At 48.5% G+C, this 19,857-nt stretch overlaps 1 protein-coding gene across 1 annotated transcript; it reads right to left on the reverse strand.

Moving 5' to 3' along the window:
* Nucleotides 1-278: 278 nt before the first annotated feature.
* On the reverse strand, nt 279-18,076 carry LOC133118454 (heterogeneous nuclear ribonucleoprotein L-like). Its single transcript, XM_061228478.1, has 13 exons — nt 17,521-18,076; nt 14,063-14,181; nt 13,423-13,660; nt 11,977-12,062; nt 10,647-10,743; nt 10,416-10,488; nt 8,324-8,395; nt 7,807-7,997; nt 6,880-7,001; nt 6,577-6,778; nt 3,708-3,765; nt 2,817-2,915; nt 279-1,018 (listed from the first exon to the last, which is right to left on the reverse strand). Exons 1-13 carry the CDS (start codon nt 17,731-17,733, stop codon nt 963-965), a joined length of 1,626 nt encoding a protein of 541 aa, XP_061084462.1. The 5' UTR covers nt 17,734-18,076; the 3' UTR covers nt 279-962.
* Nucleotides 18,077-19,857: the final 1,781 nt, after the last annotated feature.

Genomic DNA, 19,857 nt, shown 5'->3' on the forward strand with positions numbered 1-19,857 from the left:
GTCTACTGCCCCAAAATGCCCCCACATACCCAAGGGACTACTGGCATGTGATGTAATTTCATTAAACACCATTTTTCAGAACAAGCTCCAGAGTTTTAAAACCAATAAACCCTACTCTACACTTTCTCCTTCTCTAAACTCACAGGATATTTATATAAAAATGGGTGGCGGGCCCCAGGACTCTCCTCTGAAATGCCTGATAAATACTGCAAATGTTAGATAAAAACCAACTGGACCAGACTGAGCAGCCAATAAAAATAAACACAAGACCAAGCAGAAACTGACAAAACATTTTAATGACCGTCATTCACCCAGCCGACCCCAGACATGGCAGTAAGCACAGGGGTACCATGACATCTGCACAACGTATGCACCTTCCTGTAACATCTACACAATGTGTGCACCTTCATGTGAAATCCTCATAGACACCAGGTCTTAAATCATATACCAGCATTCCTAACCCACCCCACCCAAACCCAATTTCAAATACTATACACATTTATATATTACAACGTGCTCTACATTTTACAAGCTATTAACACTTTGTTGGATTTAGAGAAGTTGCCCAGGCTCCCATACCCATTGGATTCAGCTACGCTACAGTGTGTGGATACCACTACAGAGCTGTGGATGCAGATGTGTGTGATGTGTGTGTATGTGTCAGTGTGCATGTGTGTGTATGTGTGAGTGTGTGTGTGGATGCATGTGTGTGTGATGTGTGTGTGTGTGTGGATGCATGTGTGCGTGTGTGCGTGTGTGCATGCGTGTGATGTGTGTGCATGTGTGTATGTGTCTGTATGTAAGTGTGTATGTGTGTGATGTGTGTGTGGATGCATGTGTGTGTGCGTGCATGTGTGCGTGCATGCATTCATTGGGTAGGGATGAGTAAGGAATCTTCATCGTGTGCTCCTCTTCCTCTTCCTCCTCTCAGGCAGAGCAGCTCCTCCTGCCGGGCTGCTGGCTCACAGGTGAGAGGAGGTGGAGAAGCACAGCTTCAGGGTGTAGGGGTTAGATCCATCTGAAAGAGCAGGAGCAGCAAGGCGTCCAATCAGCACGGGTATGTTACTGCCTTTCAATATGCACAACAGCACGAGACACAGTGTGCAGTTTAACTGAGCGCCTGCAGAGGCCGCCAAAGCCTCTGAGCCGCTCCACCCAAAACATGAGTCTGCACAGATTATGAAAAGGTTCTGGGTTTTGGTGGTTGGGTTGAGTTGAGGGTTTGGGGTTGAGGTCAGATTTTGGGGTTGAGTTTAGGGTTTGGGGTTGAGGTAAGAGTCTGGGCTTGAGTTTAGGGTTTGGGGTTGAGTTCAGGGTGTGGTGTTGAGGTGAGGGTTTGGTGTTGAGGTCAGGGTTAGGGGTTGAGGTGAGGGTTTGGGGTTGAGGTGAGGGTTTGGGGTTGAGGTGAGGGTGGTTTGGTGTTGAGTTGAGGGTTTGGTGTTGAGATGAGGGTTGGGGGTTGAGGTGAGGGTTTGGGGTTGAGGTCAGGGTTTGGGGTTGAGGTGAGGTTTGGGGTTGAGGTCAGGGTTTTGGGTTGAGGTCAGGGTTTGGGGTTGAGGTCAGGGTTTGGGGTTGAGGTCAGGGTGGTTTGGTGTTGAGTTGAGGGTTTGGTGTTGAGATGAGGGTTGGGGGTTGAGGTGAGGGTTTGGTGTTGAGGTCAGGGTTTGGGGTTGAGGTGAGGGTTAGGGGTTGAGGTGAGGGTTTGGGGTTGAGGTCAGGTTTTGGGTTGAGGTCAGGTTTTGGGTTGAGGTCAGGGTTTGGGGTTGAGGTCAGGGTGGTTTGGTGTTGAGTTGAGGGTTTGGTGTTGAGATGAGGGTTGGGGGTTGAGGTGAGGGTTTGGGGTTGAGATGAGGGTTGGGGGTTGAGGTGAGGGTTTGGGGTTGAGGTAAGGGTGTGGGGTTGAGGTCAGGGTTTTGGGTTGAGGTCAGGGTTTGGGGTTGAGGTGAAGGTGGTTTGGTGTTGAGGTGAAGGTTGGGGGTTGAGGTGAGGGTTTGGGGTTGAGGTTGAGGTCAGGGTTTGGGGTTGAGGTGAGGGTTAGGGGTTGAGGTGAGGGTTTGGGCTTGAGGTGAGGGTTTTGGGTTGAGGTCAGGGTTTGGTGTTGAGTTGAGGGTTTGGTGTTGAGATGAGGGTTTGGTGTTGAGGTGAGGGTTTGGGGTTGAGGTCAGGGTTTTGGGTTGAGGTCAGGGTTTGGGGTTGAGGTCAGGGTTTGGGGTTGAGGTGAGGGTGGTTTGGTGTTGAGTTGAGGGTTTGGTGTTGAGATGAGAGTTGGGGGTTGAGGTGAGGGTTTGGGGTTGAGGTGAGGGTTTGGGGTTGAGGTGAGGGTTAGGGGTTGAGGTGAGGGTTTTGGGTTGAGGTCAGGTTTTGGGTTTGAGGTCAGGGTTTGGGGTTGAGGTGAGCGTGGTTTGGGGTTGAGGTGAGGGTGGTTTGGTGTTGAGTTGAGGGTTTGGTGTTGAGATGAGGGTTTGGTGTTGAGGTGAGGGTTTGGGGTTGAGGTGAGGGTTAGGGGTTGAGGTCAGGGTTTGGGGTTGAGGTCAGGGTTTTGGGTTGAGGTCAGGGTTTGGGGTTGAGGTCAGGGTGGTTTGGTGTTGAGTTGAGGGTTTGGTGTTGAGATGAGGGTTGGGGGTTGAGGTGAGGGTTTGGGGTTGAGGTGAGGGTTTGGGGTTGAGGTGAGGGTTTGGGGTTGAGGTGAAGGTGGTTTGGTGTTGAGGTGAGGGTTTGGTGTTGAGGTGAGGGTTGGGGGTTGAGGTGAGGGTTTGGTGTTGAGGTCAGAGTTTGGGATTGAGTTTAGGGTTTGGGGTTGAGGTCAGAGCACTCACTGGGTATTCGGATCTGGAAGTGGTTCAGCACGGTCAGCACCTCCACAGCCTGAGTCTTGGTGTCAAACTCTAAGAGCCCTGAGATGGTTTTACTGGAGGCTGCAGAGGAAAAGAGAACAGGTCAACACCACCAGACACATGAAACACAACATCACCACCAGCACAGGAGACACAACATCACCACCAGCACAGGAGACACAACATCACCACCAGCACACAAGACACAACATCACCACCAGCACACAAGACACAACATCACCACCAGACACACAAGACACAACATCACCACCAGCACACAAGACACAACATCACCACCAGCACAGGAGACACAACATCACCACCAGCACAGGAGACACAACATCACCACCAGCACACAAGACACAACATCACCACCAGCACACAAGACACAACATCACCACCAGACACAGGAGACACAACATCACCACCAGCACAGGAGACACAACATCACCACCAGCACACAAGACACAACATCACCACCAGCACAGAAGACACAACATCACCACCAGACACACGAGACACAACATCACCATCAGCACAGGAGACACAACATCACCACCAGCACAGGAGACACAACATCACCACCAGCACAGGAGACACAACATCACCACCAGACACACGAGACACAACATCACCACCAGCACAGGAGACACAACATCACCACCAGCACAGGAGACACAACATCACCACCAGCACAGGAGACACAACATCACCACTTCCTGCCAGGCTACATCAGCCTGGCCAGAAAGATTCTGAAGCTGAATAAAGAATATTTGAAGCTGAATATGAATAACTCAAAGTTAAGAAGTTAAGCCACACTTATCTGAATGACCCAGAAAACTGCCTCTCTGTCACAGAAACAGCCATACTCACGTTTTGCATCAAACACCTTGAACTTGATGAAACCAGGAACATCATGGTCTGTACAAAGCTGTAAAAAACAAATCACACACACAAGCTTACACACACACACACACACACATAATTGAGTGCAAAGTACAAAGGCAAGGATCTTGAAAAGAGATATCAGTCTCTTAATTATTTTGCTCTTATCCAGTAGAATGTGATATTCTTCTGTTGGTATTGAAAGAGCTCTATTGGCCTGAGCCAGATAATCCTACACTGATCACCCACTGCTGCCTCCAACACTGATCTCTCACTGCTGCCTCCAACACTGATCTCTCACTGCTGCCTCCAACACTGATCACCCACTGCTGCCTCCAACACTGATCACCCACTGCTGCCTCCAACACTGATCTCTCACTGCCTCCAACACTGATCTCTCACTGCCTCCTACACTGATCTCTCACTGCTGTTCATTACATTTACATTTACATTTTAGTCATTTGGCAGACGCTTTTAATCCAAAGCGACTTACAAGTGCATAGGTTCTTCCACAAGTCAAAGCATCACATCCATAACTAGGAAAATACACATGAAATGCTGTTCTAAACATATAGTCATCATAAGTGCAATTTTTTTTTTTTTGGGGTTAGACAAGAGGGATAGGGATATCAGAAAGGGGGGCGGGGGAAATCAGGAGGGAGGACTAAGGTAGAGTTTGAAAAGGTGTGTTTTTAGTCTGCGTCGAAATAGGGGGAGGGATTCTGCTGTCCTGACAGTGGTAGGCAAGTCATTCCACCACTGAGGAACCAGACCGGAAAACAGGCGTGAACGTACAGCTCGGCGGCCAGGTGCTCGTAGAGAGGGAACCATAAGGCGACCAGAGCTGGCAGACCGGAGTGGTCTAGCTGGGGAGTAGGGAGTGATCAAGGATTGTATGTAAGGTGGGGCAGTCCCCTTAGCAGCCTGAAATGCCAACACTAGGGCCTTGAATCGGATGCATGCGGCAATAGGAAGCCAGTGGAGGCCAATGAGAAGCGGGGTGACATGAGCCGACCTGGGCTGACTGGTGATCAGGCGGGCTGCAGCATTCTGGACCAGCTGGAGGGGGATGATGACGAGCGCCTGGACTAGGAGCTGGGTGGCTTTCTCCGTCAGGAGAGACGGATACCGCGTATATTGTACAGAAAGAACCAGCAGGTTCTGGCAGTGGAGGATACTTGTGGAGCCAAGGTGAGGCAGTTATCAAGAGTCACCCCAAGATTCTTTGCCGTACGGGAGGAGGAAACTACAAAGTCCTCAACAGTCAGTGAGAGGTCGATTGATGGAGAGGACTTAGCAGGGATGTAGAGAAGCTCAGTTTTGGCAAGGTTAAGCTTCAGGTGGTGGGAAGTCATCCACGCAGAGATATCAGCCAAGCAGGCAGAGATCTGTGTGATTAAACTTTTGAAAAAGTAAGGAAAAAGCGCAACACTGCTACTTTACAGAGTCACCACTTTGTTGGTAGACATGCTGACGTTTCGGCACTAGGCCTTCATCAGAGATCTGTGTAGTGACTTGGGTATCGGGGGGGAAGGAAATGAAGAGTTGGGTGTCATCGGTGTAAGAGTGATAAGAAAAGCCATGGGAAGAGATAACAGAACCAAGAGACATGGTGTATAGCGAGAAGAGGAGAGGACCAAGAACTGAGCCCTGCGGGACTCCAGTTTGTAGGGGGTGAGGGTCAGAGGCTGAGCCCCTCCAAGTCACCTGGTAGGAGTGACCAGAGAGGTAGGAGGAAAACCAAGTGAGTGCAGATCCTGTGACACCCATCCCATCCCAATCTCATGGTTGACTGTATCGAAGGCGGCCAACAGGTCGAGGAAGATGAGGACAGAGGAGAGGGGAGGGGGCCTCAGTGACCGCGAGCAGGGTGGTCTCAGTGGAGTGGCCACTCTTGAAGCCAGACTGGTTGGGGTCATGGAGATTGTTCTGGAGAAGATAAGTGGACAGTTGGGAGCAGACCGCCCGTTCCAGTTTTAGCGAGAAAGGGAAGAAGAGAGACAGGCCGGTAGTTGTTCAGGGCAGAGGGGTCAAGAGTAGGTTTTTTGAGCAGGGGAGTGACTCTGGCCTTCTTCAGGGAAGAGGGCATGGTGCCGGAAGAGAGGGAGGTGTTGATTAGAGAGGAGAGAAAAGGGAGAATGTCATTGGATATAGATTGTAGAAGGGGAGAGGGGATGGGGTCAAGAGGACAGATGGTCGGGCGGTGGGATGTAAGGAGTTTCAATGTGTCGGAGTCAGAGAGGGGAGAAAAGGAGGCTAGGGAGTTGGGGAAGGTAGGAGGGTCAGCAGGGGGAGAGGGTTGGGAGAAGGAATTGCGAATGGCGTCAACCTTCTTTTCAAAGAAGGAGACAAAGTCGACATGTCGATGTGTCCCTGAGCAAGACACCTAACCCCAAAATGCTCCTGACGAGCTGGTCGGCACCTTGCATGGCAGCCAATCGCCGTCGGTGTGTGAGTGTGTGTATGAATGGATGAATGAGAAGCATCAATTGTACAGCGCTTTGGATAAAGGCGCTATATAAATGCCAACCAAAGTCATCAGGTGTGAGTGATGAGGGGGGTGGGGGGGGGCAGAAGAGAAGAGAAGGTTGAAAACAGGTTGCGGGGATTAGAGGCAGCCGCGTTAATTTTCGAGTGAAAGAAGGAAGATTTAGCTAGAGAGAAAGCCAGACCATTATCTTTAAAGACAAACTGGCCATTAAAAGGAATGTGTTTGAACACAGCACATGAGACAGTGGTCTCAGATTCCACCATCTCTACACTACATTTCTGTAATGTAAAATACAGTTTAGCTCAGCAGAGGAGGGGCGGAAGCTCCATAGTCACACTGAGCATGCCCCATGACCTCTGACCTCACCCTCTGCAGCTGGTCCTGGCTGACGCAGGGCGGGACGTTGTAGAAGTGCAGCACGCAGGACGGGGGCTGGATGATGTTTTTAGAGGCCTGGCCCGCGCAGCTGAAGCGGTTGTTGCGTGTCATGGTGAAGTCCTTGTAGCTGCTGGAGCCGTCCTCCAGCTGGAACACCTGGCTGGGGATCACCGCACGCTGCCTGGACACGCTGTGATAACAACGACAACGACAACAATAACTACAACAACAACAACAACAACTGTGTTAGGGCGGGGGGTGGGGTTCAGGAAAGAGGGCGGAGCCTCGTACCACACACTGAGCCTCTTGCCAAATAGCGTGATGCCGTTGATGTGAGTGATGGCTCGGTCCACTGCATACTCCTCCCCCATCTCCACCAGGGCGGTGCCCGGAACGCTCTTCATGAACTTCACCTGTGGGCAAAGAGCTCCGTGATTGGCTACCATATGCGCCCGTCATGACATCACCACACAGATTACAGCATGCATCACTGAGGTCACATTATTTGCTGTACAATTGAATTCAATTTAATCTGGCAGCCTGTAGCGTAGTGGTTAAGTGGTTAATGTAAATGACTGGGACCCGCAAAGTCGGCGGTTCGATCCCGGGTGTAGCCACAATAAGATCCTTGAGCAAAACCCTTAACCTGCAGTGACCTGCTTTACATTGCATTACATTTGGCAGACGCTCTCATCCAGAGCGACCTACAGTTGATTAGACTAAGCAGGAGACAATCGTCCCCTGAGCAATGCAGGGTTAAGGGCCTTGCTCAAGGGCCCAACGGCTGTGAGGGTCTTATTGTGGCTCCACCGGGGATTGAACCACCAACCGTGCATGTCCCAGTCATGTACTTTAACCACTAAGCTACAGGCGGCTTTGGATAAAAGTGTCACCTAAATGACATGTAATGTAATTATTTATTATTCCATGTCATTTGGCTGACGTTTTTATCCAAAGCGACTTACAGTTGATTAGACTAAGCAGGAGATAATCCCTCCAGCATCAATGCAGGGTTAAGGGCCTTGCTCTCTAAATCCCTGTATATGGTCTATGACTCCAGGTGAGCCCTGTTCTCCTGCTGTGAAACAGCATAACACTCTCTGCAGCCACGGCCCTATATTTAATAACATATGGCAGCTGGCCAGAGCAAGGCCGCAGTCAATCCCACATCGTTTTGCATGTCATCCTGCAGTTCCAGCCAATCATAGCGCTCCTTACCTTCTCGATATTGCCGTAGAGACAGAAGAGGTTGAAGACGCGGGTGCAGTTCATCTGGGGGTGCAGGCTGCTCACCATGGCAACTGAGCTGGAGGGGGGGGTGTAGACGGGGGCTGGGGGGGGCAGGGGGTCCTGCGAGCTCATCCTGTACCTGTTGTTACTGGGGAGGGCCAGCAGAGGGCAGGGTGGACCTGGGGAGGGCAGGGGGACAGGCGTGCCACCCAGAAAAAGACAGACAAAAATTACATTGTGCCCAGAGCCAGCTGCCACTGAGGGCAACTCACCTGGCTCAATAGTCAGCACAACCTGCTCTACCAGAACCAGTGCTGAGCTGGGCTGCACAGCCAAAGCACCATACAGGGGCTAGTTCTGCTAGCACTGTGCACTGAGCTGCGCTAATGTTAGCGCACACAGCCATAGCATCATACAGGGGCTAGTTCTGCTAGCACTGTGCACTGAGCTGCGCTAATGTTAGCGCACACAGCCATAGCATCATACAGGGGCTAGTTCTGCTTACCGTAGCCGTTATCACTGTAGGAGGATGGGTGATCTCCCAGAATCGCCTGTCTGTGTCTCCCCTTCCCGCGTTCTGAAATACACACACATTCAGAGAGGAGGTGCATAACACACACAACCAAACACAGCCAGGGACACACACACACACACACACACACACACACACACAACCAGAGATATACACACAAACAGCCAGAGATACACACACACACAGCCAGAGATACACACACACACACACATACAGCCAGAGATAGATACACACACAGCCAGAGCCACACACACACACAGCCAGAGCTGCACACACACACACACACACACACAGCCAGAGCTGCACACACACACACACACACACACACACACACACACACAGCCAGAGCTGCACACACACACACACAGCCAGAGCTGCACACACACACACAATGAGAAGCATCAATTGTACAGCGCTTTGGATAAAGGCGCTATATAAATACCAATCATTTACCATTTACCATTTACACACACAGCCAGAGCCACACACACACACACACAGCCAGAGCCACACACACACACACACAGTCAGAGCTACACACATATACACACACACACACACACACACACACACACACACAGCCAGAGCTGCACACACACACACACACACACACACAGCCAGAGCTGCACACACACACACACAGCCAGAGCTACACACATACACACACACACACACACACACACACACAGCCAGAGCTGCACACACACACACACACACACACACAGCCAGAGCTGCACACACACACACACAGCCAGAGCTGCACACACACACACACACACACACACACATACAGAGCCAGATATACACGCAGCACACACATCAACGACACAAAATGAACACAAATAGAACATAACACAAACGGGATGAATGACCTGTGTGTCTATGTGTGCGTGTGTGTGTGTGTGTGTGTCCGTGTGTGAGCGCGTGTGTGAGAGTGAGCGGTGAGTGTGTGTGTGTGTGCGTGTCCATGTGTGTGTGTGTGTGTGTGTGTGTGTGTGTGTGTGTGTGTGTGTGTGTGTGTGTGAGAGTGAGCGGTGAGTGTGTGTGTGTGTGCGTGTCCATGTGTGTGTGTGTGTGTGTGTGTGTGCGTGCGTGCATGAGTGTGTGTGAGTGTTCGTGTGCATGTGGTAACATCCTGTTTGGACGCAGCATGCTAACATTCTCTCAGAAAGAAAGCAGATACTGCCAAGCTAAACACGTTCTGCAGGTCTGTTCTTTAACAATAACAGGAATATTTACACATTGTAACGCTGAATATGCTTAGAGATTAGGTTCATGTCCAGACAAGCAAACAAAATGTCTTACCCAGCCATACAGCATTCAAATAACATTTCAATTTTTTTCCAATATCAGTAAAACAGTAGAGCATCAAATGTTAGCCGATATCCTTCTTGTCTAACCACAAAAAATATATATTGCATTTACGATGACTGTCTTTTTGTTTAGAACAGCCCTTCATGTGTTTTTTACTAGTTATGGAAGCCTGTGGAAGAATATATGCACTTGTAAATCACTTTGGATTAAAAGCATCTGCCAAATGACTAAAAGGTAATGTGTAAACAGCATTAAAAACACTGCGTGAAAGGGCACCTGGTATTGTTCCTAGTATTGTTTCCTAAACCTAGAGAACATTCAGACATTACAGACATTCAGCGAACAGATGATCTAGCGAGTGCATAGCCCTGACAGAAGGCAAAACAAAATCAGAAGAATCTGTCTGAATGAATAAAGCTGAAAGAGTAAAGTGGAACATTTTTAGATGCCAGTCCTCCAAGGCACAAAGGGGTGCTGTTTCTGCAGAAGTGTGATGTAGCAGTGCATGCGTTCAGCATGAGTGGCAGCAAGTCTGTGCTCTCTGTCTCTGAGGGTTTGGGGCCATGCATACACACACGCACACACATGCACACTCACGGCCGTGCATGCACACACATACGCACTCACACACACGCCCACAGCCATGCATGCACACACACCCGCATGCTCACGCACACACACATGCATGCACACATATGCACACACAGTCACATGGTCACATGGTCACACGGTCAGCGGGTAACTCCTTCACCTGGTCTGGCCAGGTGCGGCTTGGTGTAGTCCCAGCTGTCATTATCATTTCTCATCACGTTCAGGCGCGTTGGCTGAGAGGACACAAGAACAGTGCTGACATCATCAGAATGTACAGATTTCCTGGGTAAATATTTACTCACCAGGATCTAATCAGAACGACAGAAAGATGTTTCAGTAAGCTGTTTATTCACACTGATATTCGAAGAGTGAGAGACGGTGAAATATTTACCCGGGCGTATTCTATTTTCAAAGTGCAGCACCCAGCGTAAATGTCCGCCCCGTTCAAGGCGGCTTTGGCGTTCTGGGCGTTCTGTACCGACTCAAACCTGGACAGCAGTTAAGGACACACCTGAACATACAGTCAGCCCTACAAGAGAACACACCTGAACATACAGTCAGCCCTATAGGAGAACACACCTGAACATACAGTCAGCCCTACAAGAGAACACACCTGAACATACAGTCAGCCCTATAGGAGGACACACCTGAACATACAGTCAGCCCTACAGGAGGACACACCTGAACATACAGTCAGCCCTATAGGAGAACACACCTGAACATACAGTCAGCCCTACAAGAGAACACACCCGAACATACAGTCAGCCCTATAGGAGAACACACCTGAACATACAGTCAGCCCTACAAGAGAACACACCTGAACATACAGTCAGCCCTATAGGAGGACACACCTGAACATACAGTCAGCCCTATAGGAGAACACACCTGAACATACAGTCAGCCCTATAGGAGAACACACCTGAACATACAGTCAACCCTATAGGAGAACACACCTGAACATACAGTCAGCCCTATAGGAGAACACACCTGAACATACAGTCAGCCCTACAAGAGAACACACCTGAACATAGTCAGCCCTACAGGAGAACACACCTGAACATAGTCAGCCCTACAGGAGAACACACCTGAACATACAGTCAGCCCTACAGGAGAACACACCTGAACATACAGTCAGCCCTACAAGAGAACACACCTGAACATACAGTCAGCCCTACAAGAGAACACACCTGAACATACAGTCAGCCCTACAAGAGAACACACCTGAACATACAGTCAGCCCTACAAGAGAACACACCTGAACATACAGTCAGCCCTACAAGAGAACACACCTGAACATACAGTCAGCCCTACAGGAGAACACACCTGAACATACAGTCAGCCCTACAGGAGAACACACCTGAACATACAGTCAGCCCTACAGGAGAACACACCTGAACATACAGTCAGCCCTACAGGAGAACACACCTGAACATACAGTCAGCCCTACAAGAGAACACACCTGAACATACAGTCAGCCCTACAGGAGAACACACCTGAACATACAGTCAGCCCTACAGGAGAACACACCTGAACATACAGTCAGCCCTACAGGAGAACACACCTGAACATACAGTCAGCCCTACAGGAGAACATGCTGCACAGAGAAGTCTACACCACCATAGCTTGGGTTGCACACGCACCATACCTCCCCCAAAACCCTCCTACACCCCAATTGGCTGATCTATCAAGCCCCCGCCCCAGTGTAGCAGGGTAAAGGATACTCCACCATGGCCTGGATCCCATTGCGCTTGAATATGACGATGCGTAGCACACTACCCATGGGGTTACACACAGTGTACAGCACATCCTGCCAATCACAAACACACACACACACACACACACAAACATCAGTCACAAGACATATTCCAAACGATAGACTGAACAAAAACCAAAGAAAGAAAGCACTGGTGTATGTTTGGGATCATTGTGTCTTGTCAAGTTGTTCAGCTAACTAGTGGTTTGTATTACATTACATTACATTAATGGCATTTGGCAGACGCTCTTATCCAGAGCGACGTACAACAAAGTGCATACCCATAACCAGGGATAAGTGCGCTGAAAGATTTTCTTTCTTTCTTTTTTTTTAACCGCAACACGGAAAAGTATGAACAAACCCCTTAACTAGCCAAACACTGCTTACCTAGCCAAACTAAAACATCCTGATACACAAGTAAATCACAGAAAGACAACAATTAAGGTTCACAGGGAGGTAGGGAGAGACAGGGAGAGGTGCTGCTTGAAGAGGTGTGTCTTCATTTTGCGCTTGAAGATTGTATCTTGCAGTGTAGCCTGTTTGTGAACTCTTCTGTGGAGAGCACATCCATGCCTGCTTCCTGAGGTGTGTTTCTGATCTGCCAGACCGGTACTGTATTTGGGTTTTGAATGAAATCAAATGTAGAGGTGTTCTTTGTCCTACCAGTCCCTCTTTATCTTCTAAATTATGTTCCAAACAGTTGATTTTGGTAAGCCCACCCTTTGTCTCTGTGGTCCTCCCAAAACTCCAAAGCCAATCAAAAGCCCAGAATCAATCATTCTTATACCTGCACTAAGGAAGAGACTGAATACATGTCATTAATCAGGAATAGCTGAGAAGCCAACTGTCCAATTACTCTTGAGGGAGGGGAGGGGGGGGTACATATAAAAAGGGGGTTCTAGATTCTGACGGCGGTGATGGGGTAGAGCGGGTTCTAGGTTCTTACTGTGGTGATGGGGTACAGTGGTTTCTAGGTGCTTACCGTGGTGATGGAGTAGAGCGGGTTCTAGGTTCGTACTGTGGTGATGGGGTAGAGCGGGTTCTAGGTTCTTACTGTGGTGATGGGATACAGTGGGTTCTAGGTTCTTACCGTGGTGATGGAGTAGAGCGGGTTCTAGGTTCGTACTGTGGTGATGGGGTAGAGCGGGTTCTAGGTTCTTACTGTGGTGATGGGATACAGTGGGTTCTAGGTTCTTACCGTGGTGATGGGGTAGAGTGGGTTCTAGGTTCTTACCATGGTGATGGGGTAGAGTGGGTTCTAGGTTCTTACCATGGTGATGGGGTAGAGTGGGTTCTAGGTTGTTACCATGGTGATGGGGTAGAGTGGGTTCTAGGTTCTTACCATGGTGATAGGGTAGAGTGGGTTCTAGGTTGATACCATGGTGATGGGGTAGAGTGGGTTCTAGGTTCTTACCGTGGTGATGGGGTACAGCGGGTTCTGTATGGAGAGCAGCAGGACGTTGTTGCCGCTGTGGGGCTCATGGGTGGGGGTGGGGCGGGTGATTCTCTGGCTGGTGGAGTAGTTGAAGAAGGCCTGCTGCCCAGCAACGCACACAGCCTCACTTGCACCACACGACACACACCGATCTGCACCGTCCAAGTCCTCAAACTCCACCAGGGCCTGCCTCTTAAATGGCATCATCATCACGTAGCTGCAGGAAAACACACATACACACACACACGCATACATACATACACACAATTTTCAATGAAACCCAACAACGGTTGGAACAATATGAAATATTACCAATCAGTCCAAAAACTTTAATCTGAATGCTCAGGCAGAATGTTCACATTAACAGTGTGGGGGAGTGTGCTGTATGTGGGTTGGTGTGTGCATTCTGCATTCATGTTCCCTCCAGCATCCATCCATTAATGCTGCCGTTTTTCACGCAGTTCGGCTCCGGGTCAGCTGTTCCAACTGTGCACAACACGTCCAGATCCTACAGACTGTGTTCACAGCTAAATAACAGACCTCTGGCACTGTTATGGTCAAGGTGTGAGGTGGGTGAGCCGGGGGTGAATGGTATTTTGTGGGGGGGGGGCTCTCTCACCAGATGGTCCCGAATCTCTCCAGAGCCTGCACCAGGTCAGCCTCCACCACAGCCTCACAGAGCCCTCGCACGTGCACCACCGGGGAGGGGCTCATCCTGTGGGCCTCACCCCCATTGGCCTGGAACACACAAGGGGGGCGGTTCAAAGGTTAAAGGCCACAGTGGACAATCACAGCAGAGGCGCTGTCTCCTGGGTACAGTGAACAATACTGCATGATTTATAAAATAGAGTCTTGCAGTTAGGCCCTTGAGCAAGGCCCTAACCAAAACACTGCTTTGGGGCTTCACCCCTGTCCTCTCTCTGTCCCAGGGCTTTCTCTCAATGCGTCTCCCCAGGTTAAATAAAGGATTTATAAAAAATGAAAATAAAAAAGGTAACCTTTTGGTTACATGGTTCACCTCAAACACAACCTGTGGGTCACACAGTGAGAGGCGCACCCCATCTTAGCCCTCCCACCACCCACAGCTGCACACCTGTGTGAACTCTACCGCTGCACACCTGTGTGAACTCTACAGCTGCACACCTGTGTGAACTCTACCGCTGCACACCTGTGTGAACTCTACCGCTGCACACCTGTGTGAACTCTACCGCTGCACACCTGTGTGAACTCTACCGCTGCACACCTGTGCCCGAATTCTTCAACTTCAGAACCGAGATCTGGCTGCATCCACCTCCTTTCACTACTGGGGTCTTTACAGTTCAGGAGACCTACATCTGTTTGTACACTCCCCCCTCATTCAGTAACATCACTTGCAGGTTTAACCAGTGCAATCTAAAAGGCTCACTTCTGGTTACTCGCTCCCCTCCTCGGGCGGATCCATTCTGATTGGATAATGCGGCTCTGTTGTCAGGGAAATGGTAACACATCTCCCCACCCCAACCAACCTGACCTTTGCCCCCTTTAGCAGAAACCATGAGAAATCATTCCCATCTTCCCCTGCAGGTGGAGGAATGTGCCCAATCCGCTGCGTCTCCAGGAGAGAGTCTGAATATTCAACAGTAAATACTTTCACAGACACTAGGTAACGCTGACCCAGTCTTCCTTAGAATGCAGACGGTCTGTTCTTCTGCACTGGAGTGTGACGATCTCACGCATAACATCAGGAGCATGTGACACAACATGCCGCTCTGTTCTGTTTATGGAGCCCTCTGCCCCTCAGCACAGTGTGTACGCCCTCACCCTCAGTGGGGTGTGTGTGCGTAACCTGGACCGACTCTCAGTGGGGTGTGTGTGCGTAACCTGGACCGACTCTCAGTGGGGTGTGTGTGCATAACCCTGCAGGTGTGGTAGCATGTAGGTGAGAGGGGGGGGGGGGTTCTGCAGGTAAAGGTGTGGAACAGTGGAGCTGTAAAGGGGGGGAACAGTGCACTGCAGGGCACAGAACCCTTTCCCCTCTTGGTTATTTATAGAGCGCTGCTGACATTTAAGGCAGGGCTCAGAAATGTAGACCATGTTGCAGAGGACTGCGATAGGGAGTGTACTGCGATAGACCACCTGCTAACAGCCAGAAGAGCCGTTAGCGTGGCAATATCTGTGAATCAATGATGTAATTTATATAAATGCACCAACATTCTGTATTATTATTTATTATCTTTATCTTCTGATCTTATCTTGAACTGACGCTAACGTCAGTCCGTCTGCAAGGTCAATCCGAAAGTGCTTTTCTGAAAGGTGAAATATTTGGCCTTTATTAGACGCCATTAGAGAAAGCCCACCGCTCACATGGACACGCCCCTCTTCTGTACCCTCTCTCTCGCAGCTGTGCAGCTGAGCTCTGATCACTACTACATTAGAAAATTAAAATCGGTATATAATTTCTTAGAAAACCTGATAGAGCTGGTTTAGAGCAGGTAGTCTACGATCCCATTAAAGCACGTCGCCAGAGAGGGGGGGGGGTCACGTTCATTTCCTGGGTGCTCAAGTAGGAGTGGATTCCTCCTCTGTCCAGATGCTAATTGGGTCAATCGCCTGCAAGGCACTTCACCAGAAACTGTGCGCAAAGTCTGCGTCCTCCGGGTTAGACCAGCACGAGACCTGTACCCCTTTTATCCGCAACACTTGTGTTTCACAGCGAGGATTAAGAAGCACATGTTTATTTCAAATAAATAAAAATAATAATAATAATAATAAACCAACATACTCACTTATAATGAGCTATTCAAACAACCGGATGTATCTTGTAGTATCCCAATCTTTAATATTACAATGAGAAAACGAGCAGCGCACCTGAATACATACATAAGGTATTAATTAATGTCCCAAACTTTTATTTTCATTTTGAAACTACCTTAGTCCTCCCTCCTGATTTCCCCTGCCCCTCCTTTCTGATATCCCTATCCTTGTCTAAGCCCCCCCCCCCCCCCCAAAAAAAAAAAATTAATAAATAAATAAAACTTCTGATGACAACTATGTTTAGAACAGCATTTCCTGTGTATTTTGCTAGTTTCTGGATGTGATGCTCTGACTTATGGTAGAACCTATGCACTTGTAAGTCGCTTTGGATTAAAAGCGTCTGCCAAATGACTAAAATGTAAATGTAAATGTAATGAAACAACTGACGTCACCCGTGGTAACAAATGACCCCACCACCGGGGTTAATTGTGGCAATTAACGAGTTGAAGTCAAACTGTACCTTTCACGTTTCCGATTGAGTTTAATAAAAGTTGTAAATCGGCTAGTTGATAGACTGAAGGTATCCCGTACAAAATATTGTCTCTTGCTCAATCGGGTAAAAGTCAAAAAGTGTCACAACGGACCCAAATCTCCCTAATCATAAACCACATTCCTCAGGAGAAAAACTATCATCAACGGACGTTAACTTCGGTTGTAAGCGACCGCTTCCCCGCGTTCTGTTGGGAAAACGGTGAGTTTACGTTACTGCAGGCTATATAAACCTGGAAAAACATATCAGATAGTCTGTCATACAGTGAGATAGCACCGATGAATGAAAAATAGGATAACGGGGATGGAGGACTGCTCTAAGTGGAAATGTGATGGTTCGTCCTTTCCGCCAGTATTAGCGACTGCTGCGCAGCGCGCGCATTTAGTCAAATTCCCCATCACTGCAATTTCTTGCCTACAGATTTGCAGCCGGAATATGCAAAGAACGGAAGTTACTTTAGCATATTGAAAACCAATTATGACTAATGAATTCACTCTGACGTACGAGAAATTCAAAAGACAGGTTATAGCAGACCATAACATATTTTCATATTCTATCAGTTAAAAAACAAGTCAAATGTGTAGGCTACGTAGGCAATATGCTTTAACCGAATGAAGGGTATAGGTTGGCCTGTGTTTTAAAGTTAATTTAATTTCACAGCTATTAATCAAAATAAGTCAGTGGAGCGCATATAGCCAATAGTTAATGGGTCGTTGTGAATGTTGTGGCCACAGATACAGCTAGGCTAATACAACGTGTAGGAAATAGGCGTAGGCTACTTAGACTGAGCTCACCTCTCGTGTTGACCCGTATTTCGATGTTGACCAGAGGGCCCTCGTTTCGCAATCCGGGGCAGCCCCATGCTCCTGCTCTCCTAGCAGCCCCGCTGATGCGGAGTCGGAATCCTCTCCTTCCTCCAGGTCCTCGTCCTCCTCCTGCTCCGCCGTCTTCATACGCTTGGGTGTCCGCTCGTATTCCCCTTCCTCGTACTCCTCAACGAGAGACATTCTCCTTGAAGGCAAATCAGCAAAAAGACAGCAGCAGCAGCAAATCCGCTAAATTCACACGGACATGCCAGGCGCGCGAACTTTTCGAGGATTTGTAGAGCCGCGTGCTGTCAGTCTGTATACATTTGTATTTGCTGTAAAAGGTAACGCCGAATGTCATCCTCCAGACCGCCTCCACCGTAACTGTACCGGCCCTATTCACACTGCAGCGGTGACAGCTACGGCCCACCTCGGAGATTCCCCATTGGACAACCTTCGCTCGCTTCTTAAATATATGACCGTTGGTTGGTTAAAGTGTCTGTGCGTTAACAGCAGGGGAAGCGAGCCAAAGACACTCATGCAGCGGCAACATGCAGCGAAGCTCCCCATCCACCTGTCCTGCAGTGGCAACAAACCCGCGGATAGCTACCCGGCAGCACCTCCCACCACAAACACCAGCTCCCACTTCTTCAAGTATGCGAGAAAATCTGATAAACTGTAAATGATTCGATTTTGTAGTCAACAATCTAAAAGTGTGACCAATATTTCCATGTAGTTGTAAAAATATGTTTATCAAAACCTTTTTATTATTAAAATGAGGTGCATCAACAGCACGTAGGCATATATAAATCTAATGTATAGCGTGTTTCTCTATTAATTGTTTTTATAAGCATCTTCGTGATTGTTCCCTTTTATGGTAAATCAATGTTTATATTAACACTGAAAACAAACAAACAAAGGAATTGGCCTTGCTGTTCCAATGCTTTTGGAGGGGACTGTGAATTAGCTTAAAATAAATATATAAAAGCCCCAATTTAATGAGCACAAACTGTAATATTAACATTGCATTGTAAGGAGGCCTAGACTACATTAATTACACAAACGCACACATCAAACACAAAGACATACAGTCCCCTCCAAAGGTAATGGAACAGCAAGGCCAATTCCTTTGTTTTTGACACTGAATACATTTGGGAGTGAGATAAAAAAGATTTACACAGGAGTTTGGAATTTCAGCTTTTATTTCCTGGTATTAGTTTAACGGTGTTAAACTACTTAGAACATAGCACCTTTTGTATCAGTAAATAATACTTCATATTTGGTAGCATATCCCTGGCTTGCAACAACTGCATCAAGCCTGCAACCCATTGACATCACCAAAATGTTGCATTCTTCTTTTGTGATGTTTTTTCAGGCTTTTACTGCAGCCTCTTTCAGTTGTTGTTTGTTTCAGGGGGTTTTCCCTTAAATCTCCTCTTCAGGAGGTGAAATGCATGCTCAATTGGGTGAAGGTCTGGTGATTGATTGGCCAGTCTAAAACCTTCCACTCCAATTTCTTGGTAATTTCTGAATTCATCCTGCTGCTCCCATCATGAGTTACATCATCAATAAAGATTAGTGAGCCCACTCCAGAAGCAGCCATGCAAGCCCAAGCCATGACACTTCCTCCACTGTGCTTCACAGATGAGCTCATATGCTTGGATCATGAGCAGATCCCTTCTTTCTCCACACTTTGGTCTTTTTATCTGCACAATAACTCAAACCTACAGATGTATCGCTCAGGGAGCTACAGCGGCTGTTTGTCACAGCACAAGCTTGTGAGAAAAGGGTGCGGCAGGAAACCGGTATAAACTTGATTTTTCTTTCACGTGCCCGATTGCAAAATCACAGCGCTCCTTCTCTGCTGCAACTTCCGGATTTTATAAGCCTTTCTGTCACCCTGGCGGAGGCTAACGGTTTCAACATTTACATTCACATCTTTTAAATTTATTTAATCTGGATTGTGAAGAAATTAGAGATCTGGTGTAATCAGGCAAGTAAACTGTGAACATCGCATTAAATGCAGGGTACCACAGTCGTAGTCTGTTGGTGTTTCTGTTCCCTGTGCTGTAACTGGAGCAGCATTAAATGCAAGGTACCACAGCCATAGGGCTTAATCCTGGCAGATGCTGCTCAGAGACCCATGAGCCCCAGAGCATTAATTTCAGCTTGTGTATCGGCCTCATGAACAGAGCACTGAGCACAGAGCACTGAGCACAGAGCACTGAGCACAGAGGCCCTTCACACAGAGCACTGAGCACAGAGCACTGAGCACAGAGCATTGAGCACAGAGCACTGAGCACAGAGCACTGAGCACATAGCACT

The sequence above is a fragment of the Conger conger genome, chromosome 18 (assembly GCF_963514075.1).
Source record: "Conger conger chromosome 18, fConCon1.1, whole genome shotgun sequence".
NCBI classification, from domain to species: domain Eukaryota; kingdom Metazoa; phylum Chordata; class Actinopteri; order Anguilliformes; family Congridae; genus Conger; species Conger conger.

Bases quoted from the DNA above. Each gene is read 5' to 3' on its own strand.
- LOC133118454 (XM_061228478.1), bottom strand. From the start codon at position 17,733: ATGTCTCTCGTTGAGGAGTACGAGGAAGGGGAATACGAGCGGACACCC. The intron at 10,489-10,646 runs GTAAATATTTCA...GTGTCCTCTCAG, and splicing joins TGAAAATAGAATACGCCCGG to CCAACGCGCCTGAACGTGAT. The intron at 8,396-10,415 runs GTGAAGGAGTTA...TGTGTATTTCAG, and splicing joins GCCGCACCTGGCCAGACCAG to AACGCGGGAAGGGGAGACAC.